The sequence below is a fragment of the Lynx canadensis genome, chromosome D4, assembly GCF_007474595.2.
Source record: "Lynx canadensis isolate LIC74 chromosome D4, mLynCan4.pri.v2, whole genome shotgun sequence".
NCBI lineage: Eukaryota > Metazoa > Chordata > Mammalia > Carnivora > Felidae > Lynx > Lynx canadensis.
Genome location: NC_044315.2, coordinates 39478057 through 39494542, shown reverse-complemented (window position 1 = coordinate 39494542; position 16486 = coordinate 39478057). Strand labels below are relative to the sequence as shown.

The 16486-nt window shown below is 45.0% G+C and overlaps 1 protein-coding gene and 1 long non-coding RNA gene across 7 annotated transcripts in view; one reads left to right on the top strand and one right to left on the bottom strand.

The window, feature by feature from the left end:
- The window catches only part of LOC115499497, a 58165-nt gene extending 56716 nt beyond the window's left edge, over positions 1–1449 (bottom strand). For both annotated transcript variants that reach the window (XR_003964175.1, XR_003964174.1), the window contains exon 1: positions 1289–1449. This is a non-coding gene — a long non-coding RNA (uncharacterized LOC115499497). The remainder of the gene's footprint in view (positions 1–1288) is intronic.
- Positions 1450–3001: 1552 nt separating this feature from the next.
- NFIB (nuclear factor I B) overlaps positions 3002–16486 on the top strand; it is a 240665-nt gene continuing 227180 nt past the window's right edge. For all 5 annotated transcript variants that reach the window (XM_030293500.1, XM_030293497.1, XM_030293496.1 and 2 more), the window contains exons 1-2: positions 3002–3652; positions 9773–10304. In XM_030293500.1, coding sequence (XP_030149360.1) covers positions 3623–3652; positions 9773–10304 — 562 coding nt within the window. In that variant the 5' untranslated portion in view covers positions 3002–3622. The remainder of the gene's footprint in view (positions 3653–9772; positions 10305–16486) is intronic.

Genomic DNA, 16486 nt, shown 5'->3' with positions numbered 1-16486 from the left:
GCCTCTTTTGCCAGGGGACAGCGGCTGGTTCTGGGATCTCTGGCTGAAAGGAGTGCTCTCTGGGTGCCAGGATTTCACTGGGGGTGGTGTGGGGTGGAGGGAGGGAAGAAGGGAGGGAGGGAGAGAAAGAGAGAGAGATGGGCTCTGGATTTTTAAAGAGACCCCGAAATAATGGCTTCTGTAAGAGTCCAGGCTTTCAAAGAGGTGTGTTCAAGGACATGAGTGCATTCGTGCCAGGGGGAATGTCTTTTATGGTAAATTAACTCCGGTTAAATTGAATATTTGTTCAAAGGGAAACTCCAGTAGTTAAAGCTGGTATTATCAGTAGCGCTTCCCCGCCCCCTCCCCGCAGACTGGTGCTATGAGGGCGAGAAAAGGGATGCAGCGTAATGTGCAATACAAAGTGATGCTTTGGGGGGTTTTATTTTAATCTAAGATGAGATTGCCTAAAAATTTCTGAGAGAGAAATGAGTATTTATATGGATTAACCCCGACTGTCACCTCATTCCTTTCATCTTTAAAGACTGTCAACTTTATCTTGGCTTTTCAAAAGGAAGAAATGACCCACACAAAGGAAATTAACGTTGTCAGAACGCTGAGTAGAGGATTTGCCTCGGGGTGGGGGGTGGGGGTGGGGGAGCTGGGAGGCTGCTCCCCGTGGTGTGTGCCCTCAAGGGTTAACTCGGGGGAGTTCTCGAAATTTCCCCGACTTTACCTGTCTTCCCAGATCCACTGCTCCCCCTCTCCCCGGCCTCCTCAGATCCCCCCCCCCCCCCAGCGCTTTTCTTCTTTGGGCTCTCGGTTTGCGGGGGCTGCAGCTGGTAGAGGTAGGCTTGGCAAGCTCGCCTCATTAAGAGAGCTCTTTGAAAACGGACTGTGTTTGAGCATTTCCCTAATGAGGACAGGACGGGGTTAAAAAGTGACCATTTCATGGTTGACTTGAACCTGCCTACTTTTCTTGATGTGTCGTTGTGAAATGCTTGATGTGGATAACTCCCACTTGGTGAAGGAAAAAGTCACTGGTTCCTTCAGGTCCGCTGGGGGGACAGAAGGGGGGGGCGGTGGGCAGAAGCGAGAGAGAGCGAGAGAAAGGAGAAAGTTGAGGAAGAAAATCGAGAGGCGACGAAGAGGGGGAGAGGAAAGGAGAATCAGAGGAGAGCCCCCCAAGACCCCCACAGCACAGTTGGGAGTAGGGGCGGCCCCGCCCTGGGGCGGTCGAGTCCCCTTCTTGGCCCCAACCGCCCCTGGCAGCCCCCGGCTAGGCAGACGCGGAGTCCCTGGCACTCACTTTTCCTCTCTCCATTGTCTGGATAGCCTTTGCTTCCACCTCTTCTCCACCCAACCCTTGCAGAAAGCCGGAATTTGGGGGGTGGGGAGTGTGTGTGTGTGTGTGTGTGTGTGTGTGCGCGCGCGCGCGCGCGTGCAGAGAGGTTGCAAGGCAAATCGCTTTCCTCCAAATACCCGAAATCAAGTTCATTCACTCGCGACCCGCGGCTCGCGGCCGGGGTGGGGGCGGGACCCTCCCCGCGGGAGCGAGGCCGGCGCGACCGCCTCTGCAGGGCCGTAGCGGCACACGCACCCAGCTCGCGCGCGCGCCCGCCCGCCCCGCAGCTTCGGGCGCGCCACCGCCCCGCCCTGCCTGCACCCCGGCGGGGAGGGAGACGCTTTCCGCCGGCGCCCCAGGCCCCGGGGGGTGGGGATTGGGAGAGAGCCAGCGGGGCTGCAGGAGGAGGAGAGCCGAGCGGGCCGCGGGAGGAGGAGGAGACGGAGGAGAAGGAGGAGGGAGCAGGAGGCGGCGGCGGCAGCTCGGCCCGATCCTCCCGCTCCGAGCGAGGCCACGTGCACGGGGCACCCCCGGGAGGGCGGCAAACCGCGGCGAAGCGCGGCGCGCTGTTCCTGCGGAGCGGCCCCGGGGCGCGGGCCCGCGCTGGGGAGACCCCGCAGGACCCCGCCCCCCGCCCCCAGTCCGCGCCGGCGCTCCCCAACTACTTGAGCCGAAGTTCGCTCGGGCCCCCGCCTCCTCGGCCTGCCCCTCCTCCCTTCAGCCGGAGGCTTTGGCGGACCGCGCCCGCCCCGGGTGCGAGAGTCGGCGCCCCAGCCTGGGCCCCGGGGCGGCCTGGGTGTGAGGGAATTTTCCATTCGTTCCTTTCTCGGGCCCAGACCGGCTCAGTGCTTCTCCCACTCGGATGTTCCCGCGGCTTAAAGAGTCCGCAGCGGGCACAGAAATACCTCTCCCAGGGCGGGTTTTCGGGGGTGTGTATGTGTATGTGGTGGTGTGGGGAGAGTGCGGGACTTGCCCAAAGGGCGGAAAGAAGATCTAGTTTGGAGGAAAAAAAAAAAAAGTCATGGTTCAGTTGCACGGATATGAGACCTTTAACAAATGAGGGAGAGAGAGGGAGAGAGAGAGAGGAGAAGAGAAAGAGAGAAGCTAGAGGAGGAGGAGGAAGGTGGGGGGCGGGGGGTGTGGAGAGGCTGGTGCAAAAGGAATGCGCGTTTGCAGGAGGAGGAGTAAAGCGATGATTGTGTAATTAAATAATAAAACAATCCTTAAGTCTGATTTGGAGAGAGCTCGAGCGGGGTCCAGAGGGTGGAACCGGTGAAATTTTCAACTTCCAAGTTTTGCAACGAAAGAAAGCGAGAGAGGGAGGGGAAAAAAAAAAGAGCCCAGAGCAGAAAAGAGGAGTTTGGAGCCGAGCGGGAGAGCGGGATTTATCGTTTGGGATTTTTCAGGAGCTCGTTCCGATCCCCCTGGGCTCTGGGCAGCGGCGGCAGCAGCAGCAGCCTCCTCGCTCGGCCGGGTCAGACGCGGGGCGAGGCGGGCGGTCGGGCGGCCGGGCGTGGAGGAGCCGGCGCGGGCGGCGGCGGCTGCAGCCGGGGACCGCGCCGCGAGCCTCTTCCGCCCGGGAGACCTGCGCCCGAGCCCCCTCCCTCACCCCAGCCTCTCCCTTCTCCCCCACCCACCCCGCCCCCACCCAGCCCTCTCCCGCGCGCGCCCCGCCACCCGCGCGCACTCGCTCACGCTCCCCCTCGCGCACACACATGGTCGGCTCGCGGCAAAGTTTCGCCTGCGATCGCCACTCCGGAATCCTGCCGCAGTGCTCGGGGCTGTAACCTTGAACTTTCCCAGCGCGGTGACACATTCTCCTCGCTCTCCCTCCCGCGCTCTCTCCTGAGCCCCCCTCCCCGCCTTTTTTAAAAAAGCATTTCACCACCAACCACCACCCCAATCCAACCCACACCGAACCTTCGCGCACCCCCTAGCCCCCAACAACAACAACAACTGCAAAACAGAAAATAAATCCCCAAACCCAGGCGAAAAGCAGCCAACACCGGCGGCGGCGGCGGCGGCCTCGGCGAGCAGGGCCAGCGCGCTCGGACTGCAAGAGGGTTAAAAGTGTAGATTGGATTTCACCCCGGGAAATCTAGCACGCCGAGTGAACTTGAATCTTTGGCTATTTAAGGAGGACTGGGTTTGTTGTGAAGTTGCGGTGATCCAGCGCAGAGCCCCGTCCTGATTGATCGCATCGCGGGGCTCAGATGACTGTAAAATGAATAGATGAAATTCTTGCTTCTCGAAGATTTTCTTGGGCATCTCCGGGAAAGTGCGTTTTAAGGCGAAGTCATGATGTATTCTCCCATCTGTCTCACTCAGGTACATGTCTCGGTCGCTCTCTCGAGCTTTCTCTCTAGTCCGAAATGCCTTTGTTTTGTTTTGTTGCTCTCGTCTGCCGACAATTAACGGCTTTAGTTAACCTCGGTACGCCCCTGCCCCTCGCAGAAGTGGCCCGGAGTTGCGGCGGGATTTGCGGGGCGGCGTGGGAGCCGGCGCGCGGCCGCTCGCCCGAGGCCATCCCGCGCGCCCAGCCCCGCGCCCCGGGCTCGGGAGCCGGAGCCCGCGCGCTGCCAGGGCAGCTGGGCCGGGCGAGGCCGCCGGGGGTGGGCAGGGCCCGGGCCCGGGAGCGCTAGCCCCTGCGCGGCCCCCCGAGTGCCTGCTGCTACGCGGCGCCCCTGCCCAGGGTGCCCGTCGCCCCGGTCGGTCGCTGGAGCGCTGAGACTGATTCGGGCTTTAGAGGAGCTTTAGGGGGGACTGAGCCCTTATAAACAAGCAGTGAACTTGGGCGAGGGGACTCCAGCACGAGTCCTTGTGGGCGCCTCTGGACTCCGCTGCAGGCAGTGGGCGGGCGACCGAGCGAGTCGGAGGTTGTGGTCCGGGGACCCATTCCTTTGCTTAATTTGGGGATCTGAAACTCTGGTCCATCGTGATCCGCACTTTGAGGTTTCCCGTGACCACACCACAAAGGCAGTCTTTACGTTGACACGAGTTAGTTGGTCGTGGTGAAAGTTAAGGACTTTAGAACATGTTCATTTTGTGGAGACCTGTTCCTTTGACGATATTTGGGCGTAGCTCAGAAGGCAGAAAGTAATGCTGGAAAAGTAAGGTCATTTACATTTTTTTCACTTTGAAAATTGCCCTCCTAAGACCTTAGGAACAACGTTATGACATAAAATACTGGCTTTACACATTTTTGAGAACACGATTTATATAATTTTAAACCAGACGGTCAAATGGAAAAGCAGAGAGACCGAACAGACTTACCTGGGGGCAGTTTTCATCGCTGCCCAGCCAACTAACCACTGGCGAACTCACTAAATACCTTAGCCCAGAGTTGTTATTCGAAGCAGTATTTTAAACCTCCGAAGGTGTCGGACAGTTGACTTCAGCTTTTTGGAGGCAGTGTCACCATTGGTAATTGATAACCATTTTCTTTGACATTGGCAAAAAAACAAAACAAAACAAAAAAAAACTAAACAGTTAAAGAAGTGTCGCCAGGTCTTAGGTGTGTTACAATAATTTAAAAAAATTCAATATCACGGTGATGCATTTTTATAATGGACAAATGATTAAGATTTCAATTGTATGACAATTAGAAGCCATTGTGATTGGAAAGGACTAAGGCATTCATAAATTGTGAATGAAGATGAAAACAATGATAAGGCTTATTCAGTGATTGGATACAGTCCTGTAGCTTTTTGGCTGACACATTTTTTATTGTTTATATTTTGTTTGGCATCTGAGTATGATTAACTTAGATATGGCTATTTTCAGCAAGTAACGTGCACTTTAATTTCACAAAACTGGAAAAATGAGTTGCTGAGCTATTTGTATTTTAAAGCTATGAATAAAGGCTAATACATATGATGATGAAACTGTTTCAGGTATAGCGAATTGCCTTTAGTTGTAAAAGTTACCTTTCATATTAGCCATCAGCAGGATTTTTTTTTCTCCTAGTAAACCATGTTCATTTGATATTATTTTTACATTATTGAAGCATAGCTCCATTAAAACAAATTGAGGTAAGCTTTTTCGCTTACAAAGTACCACATCCCTTATTCTCACCTGTAAAAGATTGCTTTTCTATATAAATTTAGATTTCTAGCATCAGTTACTCAGAAACATTGCTAGCGATTACATTGCATTTTTGATTTCCTTTAAATATCATTGTAAAGTCACTAGCTTTAACTTAATTTCTGTAAATTGGAAATAACATTGCAGCTTCGTGACATATGGAATATTAGGAGCATATATAGCATAATCATTCAGCTCTCACATTAGTATTCAAGAACACATACTTACCAACGCTAATTCATGATGACTAATATTCTCTACTGTTTTAGTAATGTAAATCTAGGTTGACGTATTAAAACTGTTTTTGGGATTGAAGGCCTATACTACAGAAGGGATTGTAGCTTTCACATTCTCACTTAATTAATATCTCTGTGGCTTTATAGGTAATGTGGGGTGTTACAAAAGTAAGAGCACATTAACAGTGCAACTTTTATATCAGACCAGTAGTTTAGTTTTGTATGATAGGAGTCTAATGGCTAGAGCAAAATGTTTTTTAGGATGTGTAAATACAGAATAGAGAAACATTCTTAACTGGTTGAAACTTTACAAAGTGTCTCAGTTGTTGCAATAAAGTGTCTAGGTTTTAGAAAGAATTTTAATTCAAAAGGAGCTACAGTTAAAGTTGCTATTTAGCAAAGTGTGATGTAAAAGTGTCAGTATATTGATATAAATCAGTATTTCTACCTCAGTATGAATCAGACATAAAAGGAAAATTAAGAACCATCATATATGATTTAATATTTTGCTTTTTCTAAAAATAATGTAAACGCTTAATAAAACTTTCACCTGCCATGATTGCATTGACTTTTAAAATTTCATTGTCAGTCAAGTTCTTCAGGTACATAGCTTTAATGGTTTATTATCATATAGCAATGCTCCAAGAAGATCTAGTATTTATTCTTCCACCTCTATATTGATCTAATTTTCCATCCGTTTCATGGAAACCATTGTTTCTGTGAAGAAAAATAAATATTTCTGGTGGAATTAAGATTGTTTACTTTTATATTTGAAATTTGTAACTTGGTTATTTTATCAATTTAGATCAATTAAAAGAAGTTTGAAAAGAGAAATGTCAGTGAATTTTGATAAAAATTCTGAAAGGCCAGGGTGGCATATTACCTTAGTATAGAGCCATTCGGTCTTAAACCACTCAGATGCTCAGCTTAAGAAAAAACTTTCATAATTGTTCAGTAAAGTGTTATTGTGATAAACTATTCATTAGGACATTTGAATACCTTAATCACTTCTTTTTTTTTTTTTTCTTTTTTGGATGAAGACAGTTACTATGTTCCATATTCATGTCACTCAAAATGACTAAAAATATATTGCAACTCATTGTTAGAAAACAGTCACACTTGAGAGATGACATTTTAGGTATGTTAATACAGAAATATGTGACTTATAACAAACCTCTACTTACCATTTTTTTTTGGTTTTTTTGGAGATTATGTCTCCATGTTAAGTGTTTTCACTTGAAAGGAGTCCACAGAATGCTAAAGCCCTGAAAGATGTTTATAAGGCAAGTTTGTGGAGGGAGGAAGTTTACTATTTCTAGCTATCAATAAGAAAAAAAGTGTGTTTTAAAAACATTACTTGGCAACATTGGCAACAAACTCAAGACAAACTTAAAAAAACCAGCATTGTTTTGCGTGCATTTGCTAAGAAAGTCCAAATTCAGTCCTCAGATGTGCATTTTGATTGTGTAAAATAATTTATTAACATTTTGAGGTTTGTGACATGACAGATGATTTGAAACTCAAACAGATTTAGTAAAAACTATGTTTGATGTCTCTATAAGAAAATGAAATGTCACTGAACATAGTACTTAAGGATGTAAGCACTTAAGAGTTACCCCACCGCTTAATAATATCTGTTAAAATAATACATCTTTTTAAAAAGTGGGGCAAGGGTAAAACACCGGGACAGAGCTCCCTCCCAGCCCCATGTACCCTTTACATTCTCAACTCTTTGGCTGATGAGTACGTATATATGTTTTTTACTCATATCCATAAATCATAGTAGAAGTCAGATTATAGGAAGTGAGTTCCCAAAGCATGTTTAAGTCCACATTTCCTTGAACAGGGCTTCCTTTGCATTATGTCTAAGGGGGATAAGCAAAGTTTTTGTAGTTACAGTGAAGACTGAAAGCATGGCCTCAGAAAGTATATGGAGATAGGGAGGTCTTATCATGGGCTGTGGTTGCTGTTAGCAGGACTGTTCCCACACAAAGAACAGATTGTGGTTTAACTCTTTCCATGGCCTAGTTTAATGTGCTCGCATAGTAACCGAATTGTTCAAATCTCTGCTGGAAACTACTGATCAGTTTAATGATTTCCTCCATGGCATTTGGTTATGCCTCACGCTGTGATGTAATCATCTGCATTCTGTATTGTTATAGAATTTTGATTTATACTCATTCTGCCGTAGGAACGCTTTACAGCAATATGTTACAGCCCTTGATAACTGCATTATTGATCGGATGGGACATACATACACCTTTTCCGTATGGGAAGTGCAGGCTATGAACATACCACGGTCTTTAGCATTGGAAACCTGAATTTCATCTTAAAAATGGATTCAAAACTATATGGGATTTTTGGGGGGACACCTTCTTTGTTAGAGTGGCATCAGTGGCACTTTCTTCATCTTTAACCCTCCTGCAGTTCATCCGTCTTCTGGTTAGATAGAGAATTTATTTCACATAGTTCAGGGTGACTAGCAGCAGCACGTACATTCTACGTTGGGATATGATAGGGTAGAGAAAGTTATTTTCTGGTTGGGGTGACAATACAGTCAGTGTGACCAGAAAAGTGGCCGCAGCGGAAGTTCTTATTTGCTTCAGATCTTGGTTTATTGCATTCATGCAGAATGCGTGCACAGGGGGTTAGCTCTTTCTCTGAGCAGTAAATAGGCCTAAGCTTATGAGACAGGTTTTACCTATGGCAGGAAGTAATGAAACGCTAACTGCTTTGGGAAGTCACTTGAAATATCTGTAGGTGAAGATTATCTGCCATTCCTCACTGCCTCCCTCCCTTAAAAAAGACTTAGATGGAACAGGCAGGAAAAATGCAGAACCCTAAGGTAGACCACTTAATTCAAAAGGCAGGATACTGTACGGTCGATACACGTGCAGCTTCCCAAGCCACGCATACACGCACCCACAGTCCTGCCGGAGAATTCACATGCGTAGCAAATGCATTGTATTGATTCCACAAAAGCAGTAAGTGACCAGCGGTGCACTCCCGGTGTCACCCTGCCACCGCATGCAGAGACACAAAGCATGTAAAGTTGGTGCCAAGTTGCCATTTTTCATTGTTCACCTCAGATGGATTTTTAAGGGGTTTAGAATAATTGCCATACTCCTGTGATCGGTTAACAAATTAACCGACTCTGTGGGGCTTCGGATTCTGTAGGAAAGCTGCCGGAAGAAGCTTCGTATAATTTTTGTTTTCAACTTTAGAAACTTTTGCTGAAAAGCGAAAGAGCGTGTCTCTGTGTCTATGAGAGAATAGAGTGAGAATGCGTGTGTGTGTGTGTGTGTGTGTGTGTGTGTGTGTGTGTTGGAGGTTAGTGTTGGTGGTGGAGGGGAGAGAACGCACTGCTCAAACTATGGAAACCTTCTGTTCAAGACACTGATACGACGAGCTGTGTCCTTTGCCCACTTTCCCTCACTGTATACCGGTTTCTCTAGTTACCACTCTTGGAATGGTGCTGTTTCAGTGTTGGAATGTTGGACGTTTGATAAGAAAATGGATCAAGTTTAATGGCGCATGCTCTTTGAGCCACCAGCAGCCTCTTGCTGAGAGCATGCTCCAAAAGCGGGAACTGTGTGGCATTACACTGAGCATCTATATGCTTTGTGTTTCTGTGCCACAGAGAAGAGAAATGAACTGTGGCATCGCTCCTGCCTTCTGAACAGCTCTGCTCCGATTAAAAAAAAAAAAAAAATCTCACTGTGTTCTTTGTAAAATGGTACTGCTTAGCGTTAGTTGGTCAATCAAATATTTAGATATTAAATTAGGTGCCAAGCACCTTGGTTTACTTACGTTTTAAAGAATGTAGGATGCATGGTGGGAATGAGGGGGATGGGCCAGAGTGGAAATACAAATATAAATCTTATTTTCTTTTTAGGAGGCAGAATCAACCTGTAAGTTTTGGTGGAAAAGGGGTTGCTTGTCATACTTTATTTTCTTCTTGTCTTGCTATTTTGATAATTTTAAATAAGAAAAGAATGTTATTTTTATGCCTAACTTTTTGTAGTGCTTGGGAATGGATTGTAGTTTTTTTTTTTTTTTTGAGCCTTTGCAATGAAACTGACTGTGTATGTATTCTCCCCTGACCCCCCCCTACCCCCGTCTTCCACAGGATGAATTTCACCCATTCATCGAGGCACTACTCCCACACGTCCGTGCAATCGCCTACACTTGGTTCAACCTGCAGGCTCGGAAACGCAAGTACTTTAAAAAGCATGAGAAGCGAATGTCAAAGGATGAAGAAAGAGCAGTCAAAGATGAGCTTCTCAGCGAAAAGCCTGAAATCAAACAGAAGTGGGCATCCAGGCTCCTGGCCAAACTGCGCAAAGACATCCGCCAGGAGTACCGAGAGGACTTTGTGCTCACCGTGACTGGCAAGAAGCACCCGTGCTGTGTCTTATCCAATCCCGACCAGAAGGGTAAGATCAGGAGAATCGACTGCCTGCGACAGGCAGACAAAGTCTGGCGTCTGGATCTAGTCATGGTGATCCTGTTCAAAGGCATCCCCTTGGAAAGTACCGATGGAGAGCGGCTCATGAAATCCCCACATTGCACAAACCCAGCACTTTGTGTCCAGCCACATCATATCACAGTATCAGTTAAGGAGCTTGATTTGTTTTTGGCATACTACGTGCAGGAGCAAGGTAGGAGCAGATCGTTCTTTCTTCTAGCTCGGCAAACACTGCTCACAAACCCCGTATGCGGAGTATCTGGCTTGGGTTAGATGGTCCTCGAGGCCCCTAGACCTCCTTCACCCACTCTGGCTACTCCCATGCCCACGGCCACGTGCAAGGCGTGGAAATAGACATGGAGCTTTCGTACCTGGATAGGCGTGGATGTCTTACAAAAGACCACAAAGAGATGCATTTTCAAATGTCTTTGAAAGCATATACCTTTTCAAAGACGCAGACTAGTCTGCAAAAGATAGTTAATTACGATTCACTTTTTGTCCTCGGCAACATTCCTTGCATGCAGTCATCTTTTCTCAGTCGGAAAATGTAAATTTATTTATGAAGAGTCAAACCCGCTTTTTAAAAATCTCAGTATAGCCTCCTAACTAGCGTGGTAGATGAACTTTACTTACGAATCTAGTCCTATTGCACCGAAAATAGAATTAACATTTCCTATTACAAAATGCCCAAGGTAGCATTTATCTATCAGAAAGTGTATCTTACGTAGAGCTAGATTTGTTTAATTTAAATATTTCTATCAACACCTACTTCTGATTGTGTAATAATAGTCGCTGTCGATGGAATGGATTGTAGATCTTGTTTAAATAATTTACGCTATAATATTTCCCCAGCGTGACTTGGGAAGACTTAGTATCATTAGTTTACTTGAATGTGAATTTATCAAACTTACCGAGGAGAAAAGGTGTAGCCCTCCTGACAGAACAAAAACAGAAAGTGGACTGGTTACACTGGTTTAAAATAAATCTCAAAAAGAATGTGGAAACCACATACCATACCTATTAAAAAAATACTTGGTAAAGAGGGTGGTGTAAATGTTGCCCGGATGAGTCAAAAATAGGTGAGATTTTTGCTGAACGTATTTTTGAGTTCATGAAATGTTTCTTTATTATTTTTTATTTTTCTTAGTATGCTTTTCCTTAAATAGTGAGAGTTGCTTTTCTTCAAATACATGGGTCAAGATACAGATTTCCACGTATTAGCAACAGTCCGTAGTAAAACATCATTTTAAAAAGCAGCATACCAAAAGTGGACTGAGGTTGGATCTGTCACAGGTTGGGTCATTTCCTACCTCGGCCTGGTGGGAGGGAAGCAGATAGGGGTGGCTGACGGGTATCTGACGTTCGTCATACAAATGTGGGATTCAAGAAATCGGTCTGAACTTTATTACTGCCCAAGAAAATAAAATATCAGGGTTATAGTCGTTTGGCTCAGAAACCTAGATACTTATCATGTGCTTTTTGTCTTTATAATTCCTTGATACAGTTTTAGAGATAATGCTTAAACGTCATTGAAGAATGTCTAGTTTGATTTTAAATAATATGCTGGACAACACATGTTTGGAACGTTTACTATTTTTCTCTTGGAAACACCGCATTTACCATTTCCATGCATTTAAGGATTAAAGTCCAAGCACTGATGGTTTAGGGAAAACTCTGTTTTCACCCTGTGTGTCCTAAAATCCAAGGCCATTAACACACGACACTTAATTTGACTGACAGCTGTCTAGGAGGTGACCTGGGAAGGTGGGCTACGTATGTGCGTTGGACTGTAGAGTGTGTTGTACGTGAATTGTGAAAGTCAAGGCTGGAAGTAAAGTTTTAAAAAGTGGGTCATGCAACTTTGTAGTGCAGGGAGGGAAGATTCACTGCTGCTCATACTCTGACTTGCTGGAAGGCTAGTCCTGGAGGTGTGCACGTATGTACATTCCCTCCCGGGGCAGGCAGCCAACTCTCTTGGTTGATGAACTGACAATAAAGAACACATCCTTTGGATTTGTGAAGATAGATTGAAGAAAGAAAACCGCATAAATGCCTTCTGCTTTGCACCATTGGTCCTAATAATCACGAAGTTTTAAAAACAACTCTCGGAGACCATGTTTTCAGATAAGACACTGATTTTGTTGTTGTTCTAAGTATCTGTCATAGAAAGCTTTCGTTATTTTACCCCGTACAACTATTCTGTATCCTCTCCTATCTGCCGGCGCATCATGTCTTCTTAACATCTGTTGGCTCTTTCTTTGAAAAAGTCACCTCAGGATGCTTTTGCGTTTTCCTTTTTTTTCCCAAATTTGTATCTTTTTATTTTCTTGTTTTCTTTTTTGGTCAAATGTAGGTTAATTGTGTTGGTTTGCAGTACAATTGATTGAAGAAGGCGTTTGCAAAGATAAGTCTGTAGTCAATCAAAGTGCTGCGTATCTCCCATCGTGACTCTTTAGTCCTCCTTTAAGTACATGAAAACCCACTTAAGTCTGTTTTATAAATCAGGCAAAGAAGTATGAAGAAACACATGAAAGAAAAATAGGAAAAGAAAATTGTAATGTTTACAGTAGAATGAGCGACAAAATTACCTTTCTCCCCCCCCCCTTTTTTCTCTGTCTCCCCACTTCTAAGCGACTGGGAGGAAAACATGAGAAAGAACAGAGAGAATGCCAAAGATGGTCGCCACTGGCACCAGGATTGGCATCAGACCCTCTTTGTTTAGCTCAGGATGCCTGTGATTTGTTAGTTGGCATCCGCATTGCAGTGTGGAGTGATGTTACAATATATTGACAATTTCCAGATCTAGAAATGTCAATAGTCCTCTTGGTTATTTATACAAGATCACAAGCTGCATCTCTTTTGGAGGATGAAATAAAGACCAACATATAATAAAGTTCCATTGTTGGCCAACTTCCTATGCTTTTCTTTTTCCCTCTTTCTCTTTTGGTTCAACCCACACTTCTTGTTTGTCCCCCCCTCATGCCCAGCAGCCTCATGTTTTTTGAAATGTGGAAAGTTCCTAGAGCTTTGACACAAGCCATAGTACTACATCTGCATCTGATATGGTTTTGGGAAAACTTGATGCATTTTGAAATCATTTTTGATGTGTGGTGCATTAGACCTTTGCATCACATGGCCACAAGGCAGTATTTTCTTTAAGGCTAAATCTCTTTGTTATTCAGCCTCTTCTACCTATATAGCCTGGTTGACCGCAATTTAGTCCATTTGTTCTATTTCTCTACATTAGTAAAGGGTCATGTTCGATCCAGTCGTTTGTAAAATTGTATAAGCCCCTCACTTTACCTAAAATGTACACATCATGGGGGAGTAACTGCGTTTAAATCCATAAAATCATTTGACGCTATTGATTCAGAGAGCTGCGCTTCGGCTGTTTCGTTGCTACAAGAACCGCCATTTTGTTTGTGAAGTGCCAGGCGAGGGGGAAAAAAAAGGCAGACACTGTGCTTGATGCCAATAATGGTTGCCAGTGGCACCGAGGTTGGCATCAGACCCTCTTTGTCTAGTTGCTGAATGCCTTTGATTCGTTGGTTGGCATCCGCATTGCAGTGGGCACACTGGAAAGTTTTTGACAATCCCTGAATGAAAGCTGCTTGCTTGTTTGCTGCAGCAAACCTTAGCTAATATAAAACCCTTCCTTTTTATTTTTTAGGTTTTTTTTTTTTTTTTTTTTTTTTTTTTTTAAAGGCTGGGAGAGATTAAAGGGAAAAATAGCTCTAAAGTGGCCTCCATTTTCCCAAAGATGTTAAAGATGTCCAGTGATTCTGGGGCAGGTGGTAACTATTCCCCATCTTGTCTTTGTGATTGCATCCGTGAAAGCAAAACAAAACAAAACAAAAACCAGGCAAGCCTTGCACAGGACACCTTACTGGGACAGAAGTGGGCTGTACGATGTGGGGTGTGCAGTGAGGGTGTGGAGGGCCAGCTGAATGGAGTGATATATAATGCATTCATTATGACTGACTATTGCTTTCAGTCACATCACTGCTTATTTCTTATGCAAGTTTTAGTTCCTTCAGTTTCTGCCCTTCCAAATTTTGTAGTAACATGTTGAGAGGATCTAACTTTTCTTTCTAGTTAGCAGTGTGTAACAGTGTAAATGTTAAAAAAAAAAAAAATAAGCAAATCTTAATGAGGAAACCTATGTGCTAAGATCTGATACAAATCGTTCATTGCTGAATTTCCCAATTCTGCCTCAGAAGGTTGCCAGATTCTCAGTGCACAATTCTGCACACCAGGAAAAGCAACCAAAAGGCTGAAATAATTTTGGTTGAAGTTTCCTAGATAGTTAGCATTACTGTCGCTTTCCCGTTAACCACCGTTATCTCGTTAATTAATAAGAAGGATTAGCAGTTCTACCCAAAGGGCTGCAGGGAAGGAAGTCTGGCCTATGGGAGGCCTTGGGTCCAGGCTGTGTCCCGGATGAAGGGGGAACAGGCTGGGTTGGGTGGGGGAACTGGGCTTTCTCTGAGGCAGGAAGAGGTCAGAACATACTAAGAAGTTTAGAGATCTCGAGAGATAGTAACTGTTGTCCTGAATTTAACAGGTTAGAGTTTAAACTAAGTCAGCTTAACTGATTTTTGGACTCTCCTTTGCACTCCTATTAAACCTGTTTCGGATACTGAAGAGAGGCCAGGAACTTCATGGCTCTCATAAAAGCGGGGTGTCCTTTAGCCTTGTGGAGCCCTTAAAATCATGGTCCGTTGCTGGATGGCAACTTTTGTGGTGTTATTGTTAAGTGTTATGATCATTAAAGTACATTTGGAAGTTGTGAAAAATGTGACTTGTTTACATCATTATTATTGTTTTTGAAATAGAATCCTTCCCGGTTGTCACATATCATTAGCGAGGAAGCAAATGCGAAGAATTATTTTCCTCCCTCAGTTACTGACTTTTAGAATCCTTTTGGGTAACAATTATTTCTTTATGAAAAGCTTAAGTAGATAATGGTTTGCAAGTTGACAGCGTGTTTTAACATTTTAATAAATTTCACTTCATTTGCAGGTATTTCCCATTATGGGGAAAACTAAGCTTTTATACTGTGTTACAAGTAGGCTGCTCTCTAGGATGATTTGGCGTGCTTGCATTGAGAAGTGTTCAGAGAGCGTAAAGTTGGTGTGCATGTTTGACTTAGGGGAACACTGCTAAGTTTTCCCATCTAGCATCCTGTCCTTGACTGAACTCATGAACTGCAGTGCACATTTGTTTGCATTCTGGCTCACACACAATTCACCAGATAAAGAATGGCTCTTACTGGCATGCCTAGCTCCTAGGCTTAATGAGACCTTTGTGGGAACATATATTGTAAGATAAGATACTTAGCAATTTTCTCACTGATAAGAAGAAAACACAGTCTAAGGGGCCAGAAGTTCACCCTCCATGCCATGATGTCCCCGCCATAAGAGAGCTCTGCTAGACAATTCAAGAGTTAAACTCGGAGGCCCCAGTTGCCAGCTGGGAAAGCTTGGCATCTGTGTTCTGATATGGCAAACTAAGCTCTTGCATTGCTGTTAATATGATTTCACTTTTCAAAGGGAAAGGGGAGGGGGAGAGAGAGACAGTGAGAGAGAGAGAGAGAGAGAGAGAGAGAGAGAGAGAGAGAGGAGAGGCTCGTTTGTTACATCCATTATGATTTTCAAATATTAAAAAAAAAAATAACAGTGACCCACTTTCTGGAGGCAGCGAAGGTAGGGAAAATATCCTACCGACAGCATTAGACATCCCACACACCTTCTGCCCTCCCCGCCCCCCCCCATATGCACAGCAGTACACATTTTATAATAAAAAAATATTCATCTAGATCATGGGTTTGGATCTGCAAATTCAGTGCACTATGCCTCTTGAGTGGTAAAATGACTCTGTATGTAAAAGAACCAAAATGCTGTTCATTATTCAGGAATAACGGTAATTTGGGGGGAGATGTGACTCCTTCCCAAGGGTGACTCCTCGACAGATTCAGTGTGTGCCTCGGAGCTTGGGCAGGAGCCATTTAGGGAGGACACCTATGGCCACTGCTTTAAGTTCTTTAAAGTTGCTGTTTTCTAGCGTGGTGTGGGAGAGTGTTTCCACACGTCGAGGTAACATAGATTGGGTAGGATTTCTTATTTACTAAGTTGTTTTTCCTTAAAGTTGGAACTTGGGAGGGAATTGCCAAAAGGAAATTAAAGTTTTAATCCTTCCATTAACTTTTTCCTTTCACATGTGGCATTTCAGTCTGAAACGCTCCAAGATATCTGACTTAGTAAAGCCTTTCTCCTCATAAACGTTCACTGTGCCTGACTGGACTGAAACACTGGATCAGTGGGGTTAAAAAAAACCTCTGTCACGACTCTCTTTTACCCTTGCCATCTCTGCCGA